The sequence below is a fragment of the Salvia hispanica genome, chromosome 3 (assembly GCF_029641045.1).
Source record: "Salvia hispanica isolate PSC_SH4W2 chromosome 3, Shi_PSC_v1, whole genome shotgun sequence".
Lineage (NCBI taxonomy): Eukaryota > Viridiplantae > Streptophyta > Magnoliopsida > Lamiales > Lamiaceae > Salvia > Salvia hispanica.
The window spans coordinates 15,019,272-15,042,883 of record NC_142694.1 but is presented as its reverse complement, the minus strand read 5'-3'; the positions used below and the strand labels follow the sequence as shown (position 1 = coordinate 15,042,883).

Sequence of the window (23,612 nt, the reverse complement as noted above, 5' to 3'; positions counted from 1 at the left end):
CTCGTATTAAAATGTCAACAACTAAAAAATAACACTTATAATTCACATATCAATACCGAGAATATGAATGTCAACAACTCATATTAAAATGTCAACAACTACAAAATAACACTTATAATTCACATATCAATACCGAGAATATCAAATGTCAACAACTACAAAATAACACTTATAATTCACATATCAATACCGAGAATATCAAATGTCAACACTCATATTAAAATGTCAACAACTCGTATAATTCACCAGCATGAAATTAGCACGCCTTTCCTTTTTAATTTACTTTCTATTTTTGTTTGCAGCATTCAATCACAAGAAATATGGAGATTTCAAAAGGAAAACTTTCAATCTGTACAATATTTAATAAAATAAAATAAAAATAAATTGGTAGTATCATTATCTCTTCTTCTTCGATTTTTTACTGGAAAAAAGAGAGCCCATTCCGAATAAACTCACAGTAGAATTTGGGGCAATGTTCAAAACTGGAGTAATCCGAACTCCATTGTTGTACGATCTGCTGCTGCTCTTCCCCAGCGACGGCTTAATGTAATGGTAGAATTGATTATGAAGCCCCGGCGCCGGAGAGCTTCGCCGATTAATCGGCGGTTCCCGCACCGAATTATGCTTCTGCTCAGTTCTAACATGATAAATCATACCATACTCAATTCCAACGTTGACCGGAGCCTCTTTCCCAATTTCTGCAGAGTGAAACTCACAATTCACAAACGATTCCATCGAAGCTATAATTGCATACTATATTCATAAATTTACCTGAAAAATCTTCCGAGGAAGGAGATACCATTCCTATTTCACTTTGTACATCTAGATCTGCATCGATTTCCCCTTTCCCCCAATTTCTCTCTGCGAATTATGTTCTCAAAAACCTAGATTTTCCGCCATTGAACCAACGCCGGAAGATAAATGATGGTGACATACAAGTGAAGCTCCGGTAGATTTCTGTCCTCCGCCGCGGCCTCTGATCCTTCGCCGCCGCAGCTCATTGTGGAGCAAAAATACGAAGAAGCTCTGCTGTGATTCCAGTTTCAATTAATAGAAAATTACCATTCTACCCTTTTCATTATAAAATAATCTAAAAATATTTTTTGTGTGGCAAAATCTGGACCACTCATTTAATGAAAATGAGTGGCTGATATTGCATCTCATTTCTCAATTACCCTAAAAAATCTCAATTGATCATGGACATATATATATATATATATATATATATATATATTAGTTTTATTATTATTGTTTTAGAAAAGTAAAAATTAGTTTGATGAATGATGTTGGTTTATATTGGTTTTGGACTTAGTTTTGTAAACTTTGTAGGAATTTGTTTTTTATGATGAAATGGAATGATGGTTTTGTCCTTTTGATTTCACGACTTATTACTTAATGTATTGTATTGCACTTGAATTTGGTTCCTACGTTGGAACCGAAGACCGAATCGATCGGTTTCTCAAGGAACCGAACCGACAAAGGGTTCGGTTTCGGTTCTGAATTTCAAAAAAAAATGGGAGTCAGTTACTAATCGGTTTGGTCGGAACCGAGCCGACCAAATTTCCACCCCTATTTTGAATCCTAGCCTCTTAAGTCTTAACTGTCACAAAACTCCCAAATCTGCACCTTTTTCCTTTAAATTGATGATTAAAAAAAATTATAGTAGTTTTACAAACAAAGTGAAAAATGTCGACAACAATGAATAAAGAATAGCCTACACAAGAAACCTAGGAAATTAATCCTAATTCAAAATCAACTAAACTAATATCAAAATATATTGCAAATGTGACTGACTATGGAAAATTTAATTTCTACTCCACAATATTAATAATAGATTTTGAATATATCAAAAAATAATAAATGATGTTTTAGAAAAAGTTAGCACCTTGAATACTAAATTTGTGTGTATACATGGAGTAGTCTTTAACGTGAGAGAGATTAACCACAAACACCACAGTCCAAAGAGTTGAAATTGCACAAGAGTAATTTTGATAGAGAATCACAGAGAAAGAAAAGTTTGAGAACAATGAAGAAAAAGAAAAAGAGAAAATCGTAGAAGAAGAAAAAAGAGGCACCACATATAATATATTTATAGTCCATAAAAAAGAATGAGGATCTTATTTTAAACATTTCTCTTGTTCCACTACAATTGAATACATTAATTTCCAATTAGCATTTACGCGATGGATAAAACGTTTCAATGAGATACTATTATGTGAATTGTGTTGATTTGCATTATTGAGCAATTACAAAAGTAAATTGCTTGAAACATTTTGTAATATTTTACAACCATCACCCAAAACTTCTAAATTTTCAAGATTTGTCCAAAACTTATATAGATATTCAAAATGATGGCCAAAACTTACCTTTTGTATAAGTTATTATAGATTTTTCAATGGGCCCACATAGTGTAATAAACACAATTTTAAATTTAAACAAAAAAAGTGAAAATTTATTAAGGGGCTAGTTTCTCTTTCTGTATTTCTCTTATTCCAACCTTTATCTAGAGAGAGAGAGAGTTTGTTTGCATGGAAATTATATTTCTCTTTACATATTTCCTTAACTAAATGAGATTTTATTCTTTTCACTTTGAAATTGGGAGTTTTATTTCTTATGTATATATGTACTCCTTCCGTCCCAAGGAAGATGACCCCTTCCTCAGATGGCACAGGATTTTATGCAATTATATTTTGTGTGTTAAGAGGAGAGTATAAAGTAAGAAAGGGGGAATAAAGTAGAGATAATGGTGTTTCTATTTTAAGTAATGGATCATTTTAGTTGGGACAAACCAAAAAAGAAAGTGTGTCATCTTCAATTGGACGGAGGGAGTACAATTTTAAAATTTTGTTTTATTATGCAAGCATGTCAACTTTTTAACTAGTATATCAAACCGATGAAGTCAGAATCCATTCCAGTGGACAAAATCAAATTTCAAACAAAATTTTAAATTAAAAAAAAGGAAACAATACAAACAAATAAAATTACTAAAATGATCTCAAACTCCATTAAAATTGAAAATCACAATTCTAGAATAAAAAAACATTCATTCTTCACTTTTCTTAGCAGGCTGAAAAAAGTTCCAGATTTGATTGAGAGTAAAATACATTACAACCTCTTAGAATTAACAAACAGATTCATCTTTCACTTTTCTCAGCAGGTTGAAAAAAGTGTCACATTTGATTAAAAATTAAAAAAATGTTACAACCTAGTACAAAGGATAGAGAATCATATTCTTACTGAAAGAATTGCACAGACATTATGAACCACATAGAGACCGATAACGAAAATTGTCAGCAGTAGTGAAACCATCTTCCATGGAGTCAAGTTGTATGCACTCTAAATTTTGCGTACTAAAGTTTTATCTGTTTTATCTTCACGGGAACGATAGGTGTTAAAAATTAGTTTCGTCGACTTAATTAGGTTATGGAACAATAAGTAAACTTGATGATTGACATCCAAATAATGGATATGAATGTGGTCCACCCCTCACTCCATGAAAGGTTACGATAGAGGCTTTGAAGAGGTTTATCAAGATATAATATCACTACCTTTACCTATTTCGGTATATTGTACCGAAGTAGTGTTACATATTTCGGTATATTGTACCAAACTTCGGTACACTTACACCATACCGTTTCGTATAACTTTATACCGAAAAAATACTCTCTCCGTCCAATAATAATATGTGCACTTTCCATTTTCGTTTGTCTCATAAAAATATGTGCATTTCACTTAATTTTTTACTAAGTCAGAAAGGTAGCCGTTTAATTGCACTGCTCTGTTGGAATATCATCATTAAAACAATATCTGTTGGAACCCACGCCCCACAGCACCTCTTCTCAAAGTTCTAATGGAATATCATAATTAAAAAAACCTGACATTTACATACACATACACATACACATACACAGCGCCTCTTCTATACTCTTTACTTTGTCATTTCTTTGCAACCCGATTTCTCTATGACGCCAGCTATGTTCATTCCATGGCTTGTACAATGGATCTCTCACAGAATATCGGTAATGTCCATCAAAATTCAAAATTCATTGTTTACATTTTGTATAGATTTGATTTAATTTTTGACATTGTTTGCAGTTTTCTCCATTCCTAAGATGTTAGAGCGCTACGTGAGGTATCCAATTGTGGTTATATGGCTTTTCTTGCATTGGTTTTTTGGTTTGTCTTTACTAAAAAGTGTAAGTTCTTTAAAATACTAGATGAGAGTGGTGATGTGAGGTCGTTTGGAGAAAACTTTGCTCCAACTTTATTTTCTAGATTCCTCCACTGTGTGGAGAGGCGTGTGGGGAAAAAAGGGACGATATTGAATGAAACGAGGAAACTTTGATATGGATCCAGAGGATTGTACGATTAACTGCTGCTGTTATTTGGGAATGTGGTCCGCCCCTTCCTCCTCCTCCTCCTCCTCCTCCTCCGGCTCCTGCTCCTCCTATCCCCACTACACATACGAATGTCCTTGCTGGATGCCCCCAACCAACCAATTGCCTTGCCCCCGTCTTGGCAACAGCACACCTGGAACCAGCAATCCTGGCAGCAACACAACTACTGGCAAAAGCATTCCCAACAAAACAACTCCCGCTGGCACTCAATCTCCGGTAAATGCATACAATTCCATCACCTTTTTGAAAAATATAGTACTTCATCCGTCCCATAATAGATGTTACACTTTTCTTTTTAGTTTGTCCCACAAAAGATGTCACATTTCCTTTTTTGGAAAAAGTTCTCTTTCACATTAATATAAATATACTATTTTCTTTCTCCACCTAACACACATAACAACATCTCCTAAAATCCCGTGCCATTTTCCAATTATGTCTCCTAAAATCCCATGCCATTTTCCAACAATGTCTCCTAAAATCCCGTGTCATTTTCCAACTATGTCTCCTCAAATTCTGTGCCATTTTCCAACTATATCTCCTAAAATTCAGTGCCATTTTCCAACTACGTCTCCTAAAATTCGTGTCATTTTCCAATCATGTCTCCTAAAATCCCATGAAATCCCATGCCATTTTCCAACTATGTCTCCTAAAATTCCGTGCCATTTTTCAACTATGTCTCCTAAAATCTTGTGCCATTTTCCAACTATTCCATATATTATGGGACAAAGGGAGTACTAAATAGGGAGGAGAGATTGAAATCTCTAAGCGAGATAGCATCCGTCGGGCAAATGCTGATTGAAAGTCGCATTGCCGAAAACTACTGTCGGAATGCCAACCATGGCGGTCTAGCCTCGTTCCTGGTCCACGTCCTTGAGAACGTAAGGGTGAAGGCCGGAGAAGGCTCTCAAGACTTGGCTGATCTTGATTTTTCAGTTGGCTACAATAGATCTTGAGGCTGTACAGAATAAGAAACAAATGGGGAAACATATATTCGGCCTCCTCCATGAGAGGATGTCTTCCCATGTACTTTATTACAAAGAGTACGCTATCTAAAAAGGACGGTGGGTGGAGGGAAGATCTGAGGTCTCTTGGAGAATTTTGCTCCTATTCTGTACTCTGAGTTTTTACATTATGTCGAGCGTTGTAATCCTAAATAAGTTTGAAACCTAGAAAGGACATTACAATACCATACTAACTTGTAGTACTTCATCCCTAACTAAGTCTTAATTGTTTGGATTAGTATACTGAAAATTATATTTCTAGCATGTTGCACAAGAATTGTTTATATACAATAAACTCTACAATCTACTAACCCAAGGCGAGAAGAAGTTATTTTATCGCATTGATGTTTGATTATGCATTTATAAAAGAATATAATATAAATGTTCTCTCACATTAATATAAATATACAATTTTCTCTCTCCACCTAATGCACATAACAACATCTTCTAAAATCATGTGCCATTTCCTTTTCAGACATGGGATAAAATTATTCGCCCTTTGAAAAATATATTTTGGGAATTAATTAAATAATCCCACACACTTAACTTATCGGCCCATAATTATATTATTTAGTGGCCCAACACCTATTATAGTACCCATCCTTATTTCGGACTCCACCATCAATCAAATTTTAGGCCCAAAATTAAATAGAAACAACCCAAGGATTAAAAGAGAGGCCCAAAGTAAAAGAAAAAAAAAACACAAAGTGAGTCCAACTAATCCCCTTTCCTCTCTCAATTCACTTTCTCCACCAAACACCCCCAATTTGAAGATCCCCAATTTGACAACCCTCCAAGGGAGGTAAAAAAAAATCAGAGGAGTTAATAGGATTAAAACCCAATTAAGTGGGTGATTTAAGGATCATTATTGGCTGCTCTTTAATGTGATTAAATCCCATGATTAGGCTTTAATTTGACAGTTAAATTCTGGAGTGTTTTGCACTGTAAGAGGAAGAGCAGATTGTGAAGCAGAACTGCTTAATCGCGAGGAGCAGAGAGGAGGGAGGGATTGGGCTCTAAAGGTTAAAAATCTCCCAATTCTTTATTTGTTTGGACTCATTTAATTGTAAAACCCAAGCTTGTATATTTATTTAATTATCTTCTTGGACTTTCATTTTCCATGGCCCAAAACCATTTTTTTTAACATAAACATTGGACTCTTATTTTATTTGAGAAGCCCAAGTGTATTACTTTAATTCCAACATCATCCTTGATTTAAACACGTTGATACTACGTGTAGTACTTAAATTGATTTCCCACAAGAAGGAATTATTCCTCTCAAGAACTAATTCACACTACGCGTTGGGTCATGGATCATTAGTCAATTACATAAGCGTTGGTTTTATCAAATTACGTGAATTAAGTGTTGATTTGTCAAATTTGTTATACTATAATATGAAATGATATTTGGAGATGAAAAAAAAAACCTTATAATGTCCTGCTCATGGTAGTTAGTTCATCAAAATTGGATTAGTGAAATAACTGTAGATTCGAAGCATCACGGTTTAAACATTTTAAATTTTTCGTAAAAGTACGGTTTAAATCTAAAAATCACTTAATGTTTCAAATTATTTCATTTCAATTCAATATTAATTCAATTAAGTTAGATTTATTAGTATATTAGATTATAAAATAAATACAATTGTATTCTAATCCTGTTCCCGGTTCCTCAATTAACCAGTCGGTTCTGGTTCCGGTTAACCGAGAACCGAAGACCCGTTTAAGCACCCTTAGTAGAAAATTCTTAGGAATTGTATTACTTTCTCTATTTTCTTATAATTAAACCAAACATAGAAATTTTAAAGTTAAGAATTAAATAAGTACTTTATTTATTTAATTAGAATTAATCCAAACACTTAAAATTAATAATAAGAAAAATCAGATTACTTGTCCAAGAGTACAATCTGTGCCAAACAAACGTACCATTACTAGTTTATCTAAAATTGAGGTCCACGTATTCAAATAGTACTTCTGGACAACCCCATCAACATAAAAAATATTTGGGGTCCATATATTAATTTGCAACATAGTAGGAATCCAATAATGTAAATTGTAATGCATATTCCCAATAAGATCCAAATGCAAAATAATCAAAACTAAAGTTGGCGTTTTCAACTTTTATTGAGGAGGCCGATTCATGAGCATGTTCTCTTCAATTTCTTAACATGACTTAATTGATCCATTATTGACTGATCAGCTTAATGACAAATGGGTCGAGGTAATTCGGTTTATTCGTGGAAGACAGTTAGCTAATAAAAGTCAAATATTGTCAAAGTTATTCAATTAATGAGGCTAGGCTAGGAGGATGGTAGGTAGGGTTTTTATAGTTTTTTTTACCCAAATGTTTGTGATCACAATTTTATATAAACTAATTCCTTAATTGTGTAGATATAGATTTTGAGTGCATGTATGTCAAACATAGATGATAAAACTCCCTGCTCTGTCACCGTCTACATCCGATCTCCGCGCCACGTGCTATACAGAGTCCCGGTGCAGGTGCGACGCGGGAAGAAGCACATTTATGAGCCGGAAGTGGTCCCCCTAGGCCCATACCACCACCGCTGCCATCCACAACAACAACTAGTGGAGCCACTCAAGGACGAGCTACGAGATATGGTTTGCGCCAACAACAAAACCCTATTCCTGAGCAAGATCCTTAGGCGGATAGACGAAATCCGCCACTTCTACAATGGAGCAAATCACTACACCGACGATGAATTGGCTGAAATGATGCTTCGCGACGCCTGCTTCCTCATATGCTACATGCAAGTATGCTCTATGCAAGTCAACGAAACCAAAACCCTAATTTGCCAGCGTCTGGGGATGTCTGGGATGTTGTTCATGTTCCGCGATATGTATATGCTGGAAAATCAAATTCCGTTATGGCTCATCTTCTTAATACACCCTCACCAATCATTATTGTGCGAGTACTTAAGCTACAACGCGTTCGGGGATAACAGGATGACACACCTTCCATGGGGAAACGGGCGAGGCGAAGAGCCTCTTCACCTTCTAGAAGCTTCACATCGCACCCATCTATGCCTCGTTGAGACCCGAGAAAATTCAAGTAATTGTTTGCAGCTTATCAAGACACATAATCAACTAAGGGAACGAAAGACAAGCTCAACAACTCTGTGGCAAGAGAGGAATGGCCAGTTTAGATCGGTGACGGATCTAAAAGCAAAAGGCATTCATTTTCGACGAAGTTCAAATTGCTTGACCAACGTTAAGTTCTTCTCCTTTGCCTTCTACGCGCAACTCCACCTTCCTTTCTTCTACATCTCCAACAATAGGAAAGTATTCTTGTCCAATCTTATTGCATTCGAGATGTCACCAGAGGCGGCTGATACAAACTTTGGCGTAACGTCTTATGTCTATTTCATGAAAACGCTAATCAACAACGCGGAAGATGTGAAGGTGTTGAGGGAGAAAGGCATACTGTACAGCCTGTTGGCGAGCGATGAAGAGGTGGTTGAAATGTTTAAAAGCATTGATACTTATGGATTCTCGAACCGGGACCTTTTTCTTGCCGTGACGATGAGGATTGAGGAGCACTGCAACAACAAAGGGAGGATATGGATGGCCGACCTCATCAACACCAAACTTCGGAGCCCATGGACTGTGATAGCTCTCGCCGCCGCCACTTTTTTGCTCTGCCTCACCTTTCTTCAAACTTACTTCACAATCCATCGACGCAGTTGATTTCACTTTAAGTTTTATGTAAGTATGTTTTACTTCAATATTTCAAATGTAAGTTAAAGTTACTTCGTTGGAAACCAAAATTAGTTACTATGATGCTACATAAGAAAATAAATGGACTTGATATGGGCTAAATATTTAATTTTGCACACTATTTGACCCAAAATTACATTGGGATTAAAAATTGAAAAGGCTACCTATTTCAGGACGTCCTTCTTTACATTTCCCATCATATTGCTCCGTTCATAATAATATATTGTACTATAAAAGAACTCGATCACCGTCTACGAAATAATGTCCATATTTGTGACATTTTAGTTCGTTCAAGAAATAATGTCCATATTTTTGTTTTTTTTCCTTGCATTTATAGTACGTGGATTATATTAATTCATTACTCTCACATTCTATTATAAAACTAATACTCCATATAAAAGTGCGACCTATATTCCATTATCTTTTTCTATCTACTTTCTCTCACATATTTTAAAACTTACAATGAGTTAAAGTCAGACTTTAAATTGTGGATGGTTAGAGTATAAGATAATTGAGTTGGTCATTATTTTTATCGCATTATTTAAAGCGGATCTCCCATGATTACAGGACTTATGGACTTGATAAATGTGAGTCGAAAATTCAAAAGTTTATCATCTCTAGGACTCTTAACATTTTATAATTGTATCAATTCTATCCAATCTTTTAAAAATCAAAGCTTACAATTTTAATAAAATCATCGAAGTATATTTCATTATTAATCTTAAGTTACACGATACTATTCTATTGGACAGAACCTGAATTTTCGACCTCTTTGTGAGCTAGTAATAGGAAATTAATTTTAGCATCTTGCATCTGATCATACGATTATTCAACAAATTTTCCATTGGGCCTAAAACTCATGGTCTCTTAGTCATTGTTTTAGTTGGCCCATACCACTTTTTACCTCAACCCGCCCTTACTTAAATTGAAGCCCACAACTACCCCATCTCTTGCAATTTTGACGAGTCTCACTTCTTTAATTATATATTCACAATAAAATTAATTTCATTTCATTTAAAATACATTTTTATTAACAAAATCAAATTCAATTAAACTTATAAAGTATTTACGAATTTCAAAATTTGATATCTTGATTAAATTAACATTAAATTCTGTTTTTTTCTTATAGCAAGATAGTAACAAGTTTAGCATCCAAAACATCTAACAATATATATATAGCGACCTCAGGAAAACAATACATAATCATTTAGTTGCGTGGATTGATTGTGAAGTAAGTTTGTAGAAAAGTAAGGCATAGAAAAAATGTGGCTGCGATGAGAGCTATAACGGTCCACGGGCTCAGAAAATTGGTCTTCATGAGTTCGGCCATCCACGTCCTCACTTTGTTGTTGAAGTGCTCCTCAATCCTCATCTTCACGTCAAGAAAAAGGCCTCTATTTGGGTATCCATAAGTATCAACACTTTTAAACATTTCAACCACATCTTCATCGGTGGCCAGCAGGCTGTAAAGTATGCATTTCTCCCGCAACACCTTCACATCATCAGCATTGTGGGTTAGCGCTTTCATGAAGTTCAAGTAAGACGTCAGGCCGAAGACCGTATCTCTATCCGGGGACATCTCGAATGCAATAAGATTGGAGTAGTATACTTTGCTGGACATAGACAATCTCGAGTGATAAACTCGGCATTTAGCACTTCAATAGACCAATTAAACCGATATAAATATGAGTTAGTCAATATGACATGTTTTCTTTTTTAACTCTCCAATTAATATACCTAAACATTTTTTTTCTATCTCCAATTAATATATTTATCTCTTTTTTCTCATTATTTAATACTTAGATCCACTTTTTCTCTCTCCAATTAAACACATTAACCAATAATTCCTAAAATCTTGTACTTGTTAAAAAAAATATCATATTAGCCGAAACAGAGGGAGCATATGATTGTGACACTAAAAATGAAGCCTAGTAGTTGTTCTATTCCTTCAAGGACATCCGATAACATTGACATACTGAGTAGTGGTCGTTTTGCCCCGTCCAATTTCTCATGCCGCATCCGCCACTGGACAACATAACAAACACTAGGGCATAAGGGTCAGAGAGTATCAATTTTCTTGGCATTCAATGGATAATAATTTCTATTATCTTTTTGTTAGATTCATTAAAATTTACAAATCACGTAGAGTATTAATTAGATTTTACGGCAGCACCAACAGAAAATACTAGTGATACAATAAAAGAACCTATATGTAGGATATAAATGCGTTAAGAAACTAATTAATAGAGTAAATGGAATACTGAGTTCAAGTTAAGCTACAGTACTAATTAAATTAATTACTCCCTTTGTTCCGCATTAGTGGGGGTGTTTCTTTTCGGCACACGATTTAAAAAATATATTGTGTTAATTGAGTTAAGTAAATAAAGAATAAAGTATGAAATTAAAAAGGTATAAAGTAAGAAAAAGTAAAGCAAGTGAGAAGAAATAAATTGACTTTTACTTAAAAAGGAAATGACTCCACTACTATGGAACGAGGAAGGGAACATTTATAAGGTACGGATGAACAGGGGCGAATCCAGCCCTTTAAGAGGTGGGGCATTTGCCCCTCCTCACCTCTTCCCCTCCCTTTAGTATTTATTACAAACTTTCATGTATATATATAAAAAATTATAGCAAATGCCCCTTCTTAAAAATAAAAATTTTATTAACTTTGCCCCTCCTGTAATAAATTCTTGGCTATGCCCCTGCGGATGAAAGGACCTATATATGAGTAAAAAAAATTTACGATATCGATATATGGGTGCGTTATGGTGACACCATAGTTAAAATGACAACTTGGCAATCTAAGCAAACAATCTGCGAGACATAGGTAAGCAATTGGCCATGCGGTTTCACGCAATCTGTGATATAAAATCAGAACACTATAGTAACACTATAGTTCAATTGATAACATAGGCATGCAATCTGCAATACATAGATAAGCTATTCAACATATGGTTCCAAGCAATTTTCGATATGAAATCAGGTACTATAATTAAGCAATCTGCAGTATATAGTATGCAGCATGCCATGAGACAGACTAAGCAATCAGTGTTACGGCAAGAGTGGTTGCGATTGTGCACTTACCATATTCGCGTTGAGTCGTTGTCGGATTTACGCAATTAGATTAAAACACTATTTAATATGCCAATTACGCAATTAGAGTAAAACACTAGTATTTAAAAAATGGTAACTAGGCAATTCACCATTAAATAATCCTCCACATGCTTTAGTCAACCTTGACGGCTTGACGTCGACTGTGGCCAATAAAGGCTAGCCGAAGTGGTAGTATAGGTTGTGTCACTACTCACTAGATTGACTGAGCAATAAATAGTAGAGAAATCTTATTTTCTTGAATTCAAAATTTTATCAGTACCAATGTTTTAAAAATCGGACCGGCCGGCGAACCGGCGTCGTTACTGGTTCACTGGTTCAACCGGTTCACTGATCGAACCATTGGTTGAACCAGAATATATAATAAACACATATATTAAATATTATTAACAAATTTAATAGTTTTATGTATTAAAATAGATGATGTTTATTAATTTAAGAAAATTTATTTCGTAAAATAATATTATAATTAAATACGAATTAGGTATTAAGTTTAGATAAAAATATTCATTGATGTCAATAGCTAGGGTATATAAATTAAGTATGTAATATAAAAAATTTATTTATAGTAAATAATGAATCTTATATGGTACTAATAATAATATAGATAGTAAGTAGAGCATCATTAAAATATAGAGGATGATAATTATTTATATTATAATTAACAATTATATTAAATAATATAAAATTAAAATGAATTATTAGTTTTTTTAGATAAAAGTTTAATGGTTAATGTATAAAAATATTTGATGTTCAAATTGTTCAATGAGCTCATGTGGTGGAGTGGTAGAGGTCTTCTTATGTAGAAGAGAGGTCATGAGTTCAACTCCTACCAATAACAAATTTTAAACATTTTTAAACAAAACAATATTGAACCGGTTTCCGGTTCACGGTCCAACCGGTCCCGCCGGCCGGTTCTGCCGGTTCACAGCGGTTCAATGCATTGGTGGTTTAAAGGAGTGAACCGGACCGGACTACCTACCGGTTCGCGGTCCGACCAGTCGAACCGGCCGGTCCGGTCCGGTTTTTAAAACATTGATTAGTACTAATAAAAAATACTCCGTCCGTCCCGGCTAAGATGGCACATTCCTTAGTCGGTACGGGGTTTTATGAGTAATTGGTTAATGTGTTTAATTGGAAAGAGAAAAAGTGGATGGAAGTATTAAAATAGAGAGAGAAAAAAGGTGAATATTTTAATAGGGGTGGAAAAAAGTGATTGAGTGTGTTAATTGGAGAGAGAAAGTTTCCAACAAAGGAAATGTGTCATCTTGGTTGAGACAATTCAAAAAGGAAAACGTGTCATCTTAAACGAGACGGAGGGAGTAGTAATAATAGCATATCAATGAAACCTGATTTGCAAATCCTATGAACATAAAAAGAAATAAAATTAAAAAAATTTAGAAATATATTCAAAAAAATAATTAAAAAATTTCCATCCCTTTCCGCATATACAATGTTTTCAATTTTTTTAATTAGAATAATTTTTTCTATTTACATACCTTTATTCTTCATATGTTCCATTTTTTTCTCCCATATATAGTTATAAATTTTAGTCTTATGTATTTATTTATTCTATTTTGGTTAACTCACCCAATATACCCGATGAAAATACTGCAGCAAATAAGCAGTCACTGTCATATTTGAGGTTTACTGGCTTCGTTCAAGGTTGGTAGGGTAACACCACCTAATTCGGGCCGACAGTATACAACAAAAATTCGTAATAAATATTTAAATTTTTGTTCAATACTCCGTACTACTAATATTCATTTATTCATAAACAATTTAGTTTGAAGTTATAAATAAGAAATGACTACGGCTAGTACACTATTGTGCTATTGTGTTAGGCTAGCCTGACGGACAAAAAGCCAACATCCTAGAGCTAGGTCGCACAAGAGGAGCTAGCCGATTTTTATTTTATTTTTTATTTTTTTACATTTTTTCTAAAATATCCTATTTCCATTTCATTTTTTCTATGTTTTTTTTTCTTCAATTCATTTTGTTGCTATTGTTGTTTTTGGTGTTTTTTTTTCTCGGGAGGGCTAGAGCGTCGGCTAGCCTATTACTGGCCTGTGGGAAGTCCTTAATGATGTTGCAGGAAGTATTTTTGGCTTGTCTTAGTGCTAGTATATGGAAAGGGCGTGACTATTGTGGATAGGGGTGTCGAAAGGTAGCGGGTATCGGGTAATTTTCTACCCGACCCGATACCCGCTACCCGATGGAAACGGGAAACGGATCGGGATCGGGTATTCAAATTTGGGATTTGCGGGTATCGGGTATACCCGATACCCGACAATTACCCGATTGTTTATAATTATATTAGCATTTTGTAATCATTTAAAATTTAAATATGAGCTCACAACATTATTTTTTTTTTTTTCTTATTCCTTTTTTTTTTTATCAGAGTTAAGTTTATTTAACTTTTAAAATCTTTTAATTACAGTAACAAATACACACATACAACACATACAGTAAAATACTAACATAATTTTCAGAATCTTCATTTACATATGTTATATATATTCAGGAACATACTAACATAATATATGTATATTATATACAAGGTTTAGACTTTGGATATACATATATTGTGTGTATATACATAACGAATGATTGATAACTCATGTTTGGACTTACGGATGATGACCAACAAGTGAGCATATTATAACAGTAATTAGTTTGGAAACATCTTGAGCATGTTATGGCAGTATAATATGGAGTAAAATATACAAATAACAACAATAATACGATTTTAAAAAAAAAACAAAAAAAAAATGAAAGAGGTTGGGTCGGGTACCCGCGGTGTCAGGTGCGGTCGTGCGGGATACCCGACTCGGGTATCGGGTAATACCCGATACAGTGCGGGACGGGTATTGGGACTATCTTTGGAGCCGAAATCGGGTGCGAGTACCAGTTTCGACACCCCTAATTGTGGATGCTCTAAAATAGGTGAATAGGATAATGTATCTTCTAGTTATAGATAGTGTGAAAGAACAACCATTACTCTCATCTCATGTCTATAAATTGGAGACCCTTGAAATGAAACAATAATCCATCATCCAAACTAGTACTACTACAAATTAAAGAAATTAAATGGCAGCTATACTACTTATTTTATCTTTCATCTTCCTAGTCCTTTTCTTGCTCAAGAAAAGCCCCTCAACAAAGAGGCTGCCACCTTCTCCACTAAAGCTTCCGATAATCGGAAATATCTACCTAGCCGGAAGCCTACCCCACCGCTCCTTTCACTCTTTATCCAAGCGCTACGGCGAGGTGATGCTCCTCCAGTTCGGCAGCAAGCCCGTCGTCGTCGCCTCCTCGGCCAAGGCTGCCCGGGAGATCATGCTAAACCAAGACCCGATCTTCGCAAGCCGCCCGAGGTTCAGCACAGCCGACAGGCTATTGTACGGCGGCCGAGACGTCGCTTTCGCTGCCTACGGGTCCCACTGGCGGAAGGGGCGGAGCATGTGCGTGCTCCACCTCTTCAGCAGCAAGAGGGTCCAATCCTTCCGCCCCATCCGAGACGAAGAGACGTCGCTGATGATTGCGAATATCAAGCGATCTTCGCCGGGGGTTGTGAACTTGAGCAAGGTGTTCATGGATCTGGCGAACGACGTCGTATGCAGGGCTGTGCTAGGGAGGAAGTACGGCGGCGGCGGGGATAACAGAGAGAAACGATTCAATCAGATTCTGGAGATGATTGTGGAGATGTTGCAGCGGTATAATGTGGGAGACTTCGTGCCGTGGTTGGGCTGGATCGACCGTGTGAATGGCGTTGAAGCGCAAGTTGAGAAGATTTTCGAGATGACGGATCAGTTTATGGAGGGTTTGCTTCGAGAATATCGAGAAAGGAAATCGAGTGATGGCGCAGTTGTGAATTTTGCCGACGCATTGCTTGAGTTTCAGAAAGAGAGTAAGGATAGTGATCCTGTTGAGGATGATGTGATTAAAGCTCTAATCTTAGTAAGTACCTCATCTTTATAATTATGAAAAATTTTAATTCTGTGACACTGGGGAAATAATGTTGGCACATACATAAGAAAAGAAAATGAATAAAGGAAAAATAAAGGTGTTTTCATTTTTTTAAGACGTCATCTTGGTTGAGATTAACTAAAGAAAAATGACTCGTCTTTAATGGGAGTAACCGACTTTTGCTGTCATAATTGGCTTTAGGATAAAACTTGTGGTTGCGGATCTCTAACATTCTACTGTTAGGATGGGTCGCCAATGGTGGACTGATACTTTAATTGTATCGGCAATTTAGTTACTTAGTTAGGCTACAAATTCAATGGAGGACTGACCCTACATGATAGAAATAAAATCTACTCCAGTACCTAAAATCTTACTAAGTTAACTGTAGACTCCAATTTCAGGATCGAGGGAGTATAATATTACCAAATTTAGTATGCATATCTGCCATACCGCTATATACCGCAATAGATTGAAAATTTGATATATGCTACTCCCTCCGTTCCTTATAATTTGTCACTATTTGACTCGGTACGAGTTTTAAGAAATGTAATAAAAAGTGAGTTGAAAAATTTAGTGATATGTGAGTCCTACTTTTATGGAGTATTAGTTTTATAATAATAAAATGTGAGTGAGAATGAGTTAGTGTAGTATGAGTTCTACTACCAAAAATGATAAAAGTGAAAGGCGACAAATTTTTAGGGACGGACATAAAGGAAAATAAGCGACAAATTTTTATGGACCGATGGAGTATTATATACTCACCATAAAAGTATGGTACATACTGGATTTTTGCTATACTATGTAGTACTCCCTCCGTCCCCCATAATTTGTCACCATTTGACCCGACACGAAATTTAAGAAATGTATTAGAAAGTGGGTTGAAAAGTTGGTGGGATGTGGGTCCTACTTTTATATATTAGTTTTATAATAAAATGCGAATGTGAATGAGTTAGTGGAAATATGGTCCACTACCAAAAATGGTAAAAGTGAAAGGTGACAAATTTTTAGGGACGGACGGAAATGGAAATAAGTGACAAATTTTCAGGGACGGACGGTATATACCGAATTTTAATACCATACTAAATATTCATATCGATAAGAAACAAGATGTTGGCTTAACATTATTTTGGTGTAACGTATAATTATGGTATACCAAATTTCAGTATGGTATACAACTTAATGGCATATCGGATTTTGGTATGGAAACAATATTGAAAATAGGCATATAAAAAATTTGGTATACCGGAAGAACAATAATGAAAAGATATGGTATTTACTTATATTGACACTTTCATTAGTGAATGCGGTATTTCAATTTTGATAAGGTAGTATTATACTGACCCACCCCTACTAAATATCATTTCTGAGGGCATATGTTTCAACTTTCAAATCCCCAAGCTAGATTTATGTCCATAATTCTTGTAAAAATAAAAAAAAATAATGATACTTAAATATGACGAACAAATGTTTGTGACAGGATATGTTTGGAGGCGGAACTGACACGACCTTCACAGCTTTAGAATGGACGGTGGCGGAGCTCATAAGAAATCCAAGAACAATGAAGCTTCTTCAAAAGGAAGTGAGAGAAGTAGCTAAAAACAAGAATGGGATTGATATTAATGAGGATGACTTGGACAAAATGCCATATTTGAAAGCAGTATCTAAGGAGAGTCTACGGCTACACCCACCTTTACCATTAGCTGTCCCTCGAGAAATAACTCAAGACACTAATTTACTGGGCTACGACATCCCACGTGGCGCACTTGTGTTGGTCAACTGTTGGGCCATATCGAGGGATCCCTTATTGTGGGAGAATCCCAATGAGTTTCGTCCTGAAAGGTTCTTTGACACGAGCATAGACTATAAAGGTTTGCATTTCGAGATGATTCCCTTCGGAGCTGGCCGAAGAGGTTGCCCGGGTATCGGGTTCGCTATGTCTCTATACGAGCTTGCAATATCAAGATTGGTGAACGAATTTGACTTTGGAATGCCTAATGGAGGTAGAAAGGAGGATTTAGACATGACTGAAGCCCCTGGATTTGCTGTTCATAAGAAATCTCCTCTACTTGTTGTTGCTACTCCACGTGCCTCTAATTAATAGTTTCCATATAAAATTGAATTAAACGTAGGAAATAATTATTTAATACTTAAGTTCTTCAGCACAATAAAATTGTTAGTAATTGTTTACAGGTTTGATTATGTAGCGAAGTGATTCAGTCAGATGTATAAATAAAATGGCTACTCTTGATGTTTGTTATTTCTTTGATGAAGTTAAGCTCAATAACTACAAGCGTTCGATGCAATGACTAATATTTATATTGCATTTATGTATGTAGAATACTCAAACTTAATTGGTCAATTAATTTGTAGAAAGATTATAAGGAGATTCAGAAGATTGTTAGTTTATAGCTTTGATTTAAAATAACTAGGAAGGTGAGCAAACAATAGGAAATTACATTTGTTCGATGCTAGTAATAGGAAATTACAAAGAAAGTATTGGGAGAAATGCTAGTTTTAACTTTTAAATTTAACTTTGACTCAATGCTAGTTATAAGAAATGCTTTTAACTCTTAAATTAACATTTGTTCGATGCTAGTAATAGGAAATTTAACATTTAAATTTCCCAACTCATCTGAATAGGAAAGTATTGGGCAGAAATTTGAATATTCGACCTCTTTTTGGGCTAGTAATAGGAAATTACATATACGATTATCAACAAAATTTTCATTTGGTCCAAAACTCATGGCCTCTTAGCCATTCTTTAGTTGGCACACACCACTTTTTATTTTTTTCTTTTTTTGTTAAAAAAAAATCTCAACCCATAAGAATTGAAGTCCACGACCACAAGTCTTCATCCCATCTCTTGCAATTTTTACGAGTCTCATTTCTTTAGTTTTGTATTTTTATGAGTCTCATTTCTCATTTAAAATAAGTATTTTACTAACAAAATTAAATTTAATATATGGAGTAATATTTTAGAAAAGAAAATGTTTCAAAAGAAAAGAAAATTACTAAGGAAAGCGTTTGTAAAACAATACTCCATCTGTCCCATTAGAAATGAAACGTTTTCCTTTTTGGTCTGTCCCATTAAAAATGAAACGTTTCTAAAATTGGAAACAATACTCTCTCTACTTTTTCTTATCTCTTACTTTACTCTCTCTTCATTAACTCACAAAATAATACTACATAAAATCCTGTGCCGAAAAGCAAATGTTGCATATTTAATGGGACGGAGGGAGTAGTACATAAGGTTGTCTCCGGCGGCGCCCCTCCCGCTCGCCCTTCCCATGCCACGTCAGCACTAGCCCCTCCCATTCCACTGCCACATCACTAGCCCTTCCCACTGCACTAGCCCTTCCCACTCGCCCCTCCCACTAGCCCTTCCCACAATTAAATTAATTCACAATTAAATTAAAATTCACGGAATTAAAATTCGACACAAATACGAACGGGAAATACGAATATTTCAATAAAAAAAAAACATACATCATTCTAAAAAAAATTACATGGTAGACAGAAAAAAAAAACAACCACATCAGTGTCCACCCCTCCGCGTCCAAACCTCTTCGATGATATCCTCCTGAAGTCGAATATGGGCATTTCTTTGCCGCATGTCGGCAAATGCGCGCAACCGCTCAACCTCTCCATGAGGTACCCCCATGTTCACATTCGCGGTGGCCACGCCGTGGCTTGGACCGGCACCCGTGTCATCTTCGCTGGTCCACTGAGTCAGTTCGTCCCCTTCACTCTCGACAATCATGTTGTGCAAAATGATACACGCGTACATGATGTCGCCGATGTTGGGAATATACCACTGCCGTGCCGGACCCCTCACCATCGCCCATCGACTCTGGAGCGCACCAAATGCGCGCTCAACATCCTTGCGCGCTGCCTCCTGCCGGGTCGCAAAGTAGGACTTCTTCGGCCCGACCGCATGCTTGATCGTCTTCACAAAGACGGGCCAGTTTGGGTATATCCCATCTGCCAAATAGTATCCCATGTTGTGCTGGTTGCCGTTGGCGACGAAGCTGATGGCGGGACCAACGCCATTGCACTGATCGTTGAACAGGGGCGACGACTGGAGGACGTTGATGTCGTTGTTCGACCCGGCCACTCCAAAATAAGCATGCCATATCCATAGCCGGTAGTCAGCTACAGCTTCAAGGATCAACGTGGGATGCTTGGCTTTGAAGCCGGAAGTGTGTATCCCCTTCCAGGCGGCGGGGCAGTTCCTCCACTCCCAATGCATACAATCGATGCTGCCCAACATCCCAGGGAACCCGTGCACCGACCCGTGCATATTAATCAGCCGCTGGCAGTCTTCGGGGCTCGGACGCCGAAGATACTGATCCCCGAATATCGCTCTAACGCCCGCGCAAAACTCCAACAGACACTGGACGGCTGAAGACTCCCCAATGTGGAGGTACTCGTCGAACATGTCGGCCGGGCCTCCGTACGCCAGTTGCCTGATTGCGGCCGTACACTTCTGTATTGGTGTGTGTCCGGGTTTGCCAGCCGCATCCTCCCTGATTCTGAAAAACTCATACCTTCTCTCTAACGCACCAACGATATGCATAAACAGAGGACGGTGCATCCTAAAACGCCGGCGGAATAAGGCATCCCCAAAACGCGGCTCTGCAGCAAAGTAGTCCTCATACAACCGCTGATGTGCAGCAATGTGGTCCCGGGGTACATGCCGTCGGCGATGGATTGGCCGAGGCACGGCCGCCGCCGCCTGCTGCCGCCGCTGCTGCCTCTGCCCGATCCGTCGATCAATCGCCGCTTGCACAGCGAGATCCAATTCATCATCACTAAAGCCATCACTATCACTAGCGCCTCCGCCACTACCACCCGCACGACTACTCGCCATTACAGATAATTGAAAAAAGAGGTTTAGAGAGAGAAACTTGTCAACACAAGTGGTGTGAATGAAATGACGTTGGAGGAGCCCTATTTATAGAGTTTAAAAAAAAAAAAAAAAAAAAAAGAAGAAAATATAAAATGTCGGACGTCCGAGTGGGACGGGCGACCTTCGCCACAGTGGCGCCCGTCCCACTCGCCCGTCGACGGGAGGGGCGAGCCCATCGCAGGGGCACTCGGGACGGGCGTGGGCGCCCTTCCCTCCCACAATGGCGCCCGTCCGGTCGGACGTCGCCGACGGGCGAGTGGGAAGGGCGCCGTTGGAGACATCCTAAAGCAAAGGCGGAGTCATTTTAATTGCGTGGATTGATTGTGAAGTAAGTTTGTAGAAAAGTAAGGCACAGCAAAAACGTGGCCGCGACGAGAGCTATAATGGTCCACGGGCTCCGAAAATTGGTCTTCATGAGGTCGGCCATCCACGTCCTCGCTTTGTTGTTGCAGTGCTCCTCAATCATCATCTTCACGTCAAGAAAAAGGCCTCTATTTGGGTATCCATAAGTATCAATGCTTTTAAACATTTCAACCACATCTTCGTCAGTAGCCAGCAGGCCGTACAGTATGCCTTTCTCCCGCAGCACCTTTACATCATTAGCATTGTGGATCAGCGCTTTCATGAAGTTCAAGTAAGACGTCAGGCCGAAGACTGTGTCTTTGTCTGTGTCTCTCTTTGGAGACATCTCGAACGAGATAAGATTGGAGAAGTATACTTTGCTACTGTTGGTAACGTAGAAGGAAGGAAGTTGGAGTTCAGCGTAGAAAGCACATGAGAAGAACTTGATGTCCGTCAAGCAATTTGAACTCCGCCGAAAATGAATGCCCTTTGCTCTTAAATCCGTCGCTGACCGAAACGGACTATTCACCATTCGCCACACGGTTATCGAGCTTCTCTTCTTTGCGCTTGCTTGGTTAAAGTAACTCTTGATAATCTGCGAAAAACACCTTGATTTGTCAGGGCTCTCGTTGCGATAGAGAAGGATTCGATACCAAGCATCGAGTAGGTGAAGAGGCTCTTCTCCTTTTCCGTTTTCCCAAGGAAGTTGTGTGATCCTTGTGTAACCACCGAAAACAAGAAGCTCTGCTCCTCCCTCGTTTTGTTGCGTTGGCCTTATGTCATCCCCGAAAACAATAAGGTTCAAGTATTGGCACAATAGTAATTGGGGATCAGGATGTATTAAGGAGATGAGCCATAACGGGATCTGATTCTCAAGCATTCTTATATCGCGATACATGAACAATTTCCCAGATAGTCCGAGTCGTCGGCCAATCAGATCGGAAGTCTCACCTCCTTGCATATTGCAAATGAGGAAGCAGGCGTCACGAAGCATCATTTCAGCCAATTCCTCATCGTCGTAGGCGTCTGCTCCCATGTAGAAGCGTCTGATTTCGTCTATTCGCTTGCGGATCTCGCCCAGAAGGAAGCTTTTGCGGTTAGGATCCTTGCAAAGCAAAACCTCTAGCTCGTTCTTGAGTGGGTCCACCAGCTGGGATTGTGGATGCCCTCTGTGGTGGTACGGGCCGAGGGGGACCACTTCGGGCTCGTAAAAGTGCTCCTTGTAGCGTTTCATCTGTACCGGCACTTTGTAGAGCACACGTGGCTGAGATTCGGGGTTGCTGGTGTTGGCGACGGTAGGAGTTTCCTCAACTATGTCTGGGATGTTGACGCCAACGGCGGCGCCGGGAGTTTCCTCATCTATGTCTGTCATATGTACTTAGATTAGGAATGGAATTTTAATGGAATCAATTCTATAAAGACTAAAGTTGAAACAAAGAGCGAAATCATAAACTCACTCCCTTCCATGCTAGCTGATGAAGGAGAGAAAGAAAGAGTAATGTAAGATAATACTCTCTATGTCCCACTCAAATGTCCACATTCTTTAGTGGCATGAGATTTTAGTATGAGTTGTGTTAGATGAAATAAGTAGACAAAAAAAATAGTTTTTGAATATTTTAACGAGAAGAGAGAGAGATTTATTTCTAAAGTATATATCTTAAATGAGACAGATAGATTACTATATAGATAATTTGAAATGATCTGAAGTTAAATATGGAGTAAGTAGCTGGGACGTCAAAACTCTATCCACCACCCTCATTTTTCAAATAAATATGATTTTTAAATAAACTTGTTCTGTTTTTCAATGCCGTAACATTTTTAAAATGCAAAACACGGTGATCAAGTCATTAAATATAATTAATCGTCGTCGATGTTTCCCTCATACCTAAGTCTCTTCATGAATTGTTCATAGGGTGGTTGAGGTTTCCTAATATTATATTTTATTTTCCTAGATTACCCTGACCCATTTGTGATTAAGTAATCGATCAATAGTGTGTCAAAGATGAAATTTCAATTTCTTAAGAAACAATTCATTTACCAAAAATATATTATAATTAATTAATTTAAAATCAAATCACTCAATCAATCACAACATAAATATCAAAATAAAATTCTAAAATTTTTAACTACATAATGCTAGATTAAACT

At 37.2% G+C, this 23,612-nt stretch overlaps 3 protein-coding genes across 3 annotated transcripts; 2 read left to right on the top strand and 1 right to left on the bottom strand.

Annotated features, from left to right (window-relative positions):
• The first annotated feature begins 7,807 nt into the window (after positions 1 to 7,807).
• Positions 7,808 to 9,200, top strand: LOC125209312 (UPF0481 protein At3g47200-like). Its single transcript, XM_048108912.2, has one exon. The coding sequence runs from the start codon at positions 7,808 to 7,810 to the stop codon at positions 9,098 to 9,100; it is 1,293 nt and encodes a 430-aa protein (XP_047964869.1). The 3' UTR covers positions 9,101 to 9,200.
• A 6,080-nt stretch (positions 9,201 to 15,280) lies between these two features.
• LOC125217036 ((+)-menthofuran synthase-like) lies at positions 15,281 to 18,470 on the top strand. Its single transcript, XM_048118859.2, has 2 exons — positions 15,281 to 16,204; positions 17,691 to 18,470. The coding sequence occupies exons 1-2, from the start codon at positions 15,335 to 15,337 to the stop codon at positions 18,309 to 18,311; spliced, it is 1,491 nt and encodes a 496-aa protein (XP_047974816.1). The 5' UTR covers positions 15,281 to 15,334; the 3' UTR covers positions 18,312 to 18,470.
• A 2,782-nt stretch (positions 18,471 to 21,252) lies between these two features.
• On the bottom strand, positions 21,253 to 23,068 carry LOC125216989 (UPF0481 protein At3g47200-like). The gene has a single exon (XM_089067794.1). It carries the CDS (start codon positions 22,834 to 22,836, stop codon positions 21,427 to 21,429), a length of 1,410 nt encoding a protein of 469 aa, XP_088923920.1. The 5' UTR covers positions 22,837 to 23,068; the 3' UTR covers positions 21,253 to 21,426.
• Positions 23,069 to 23,612: the final 544 nt, after the last annotated feature.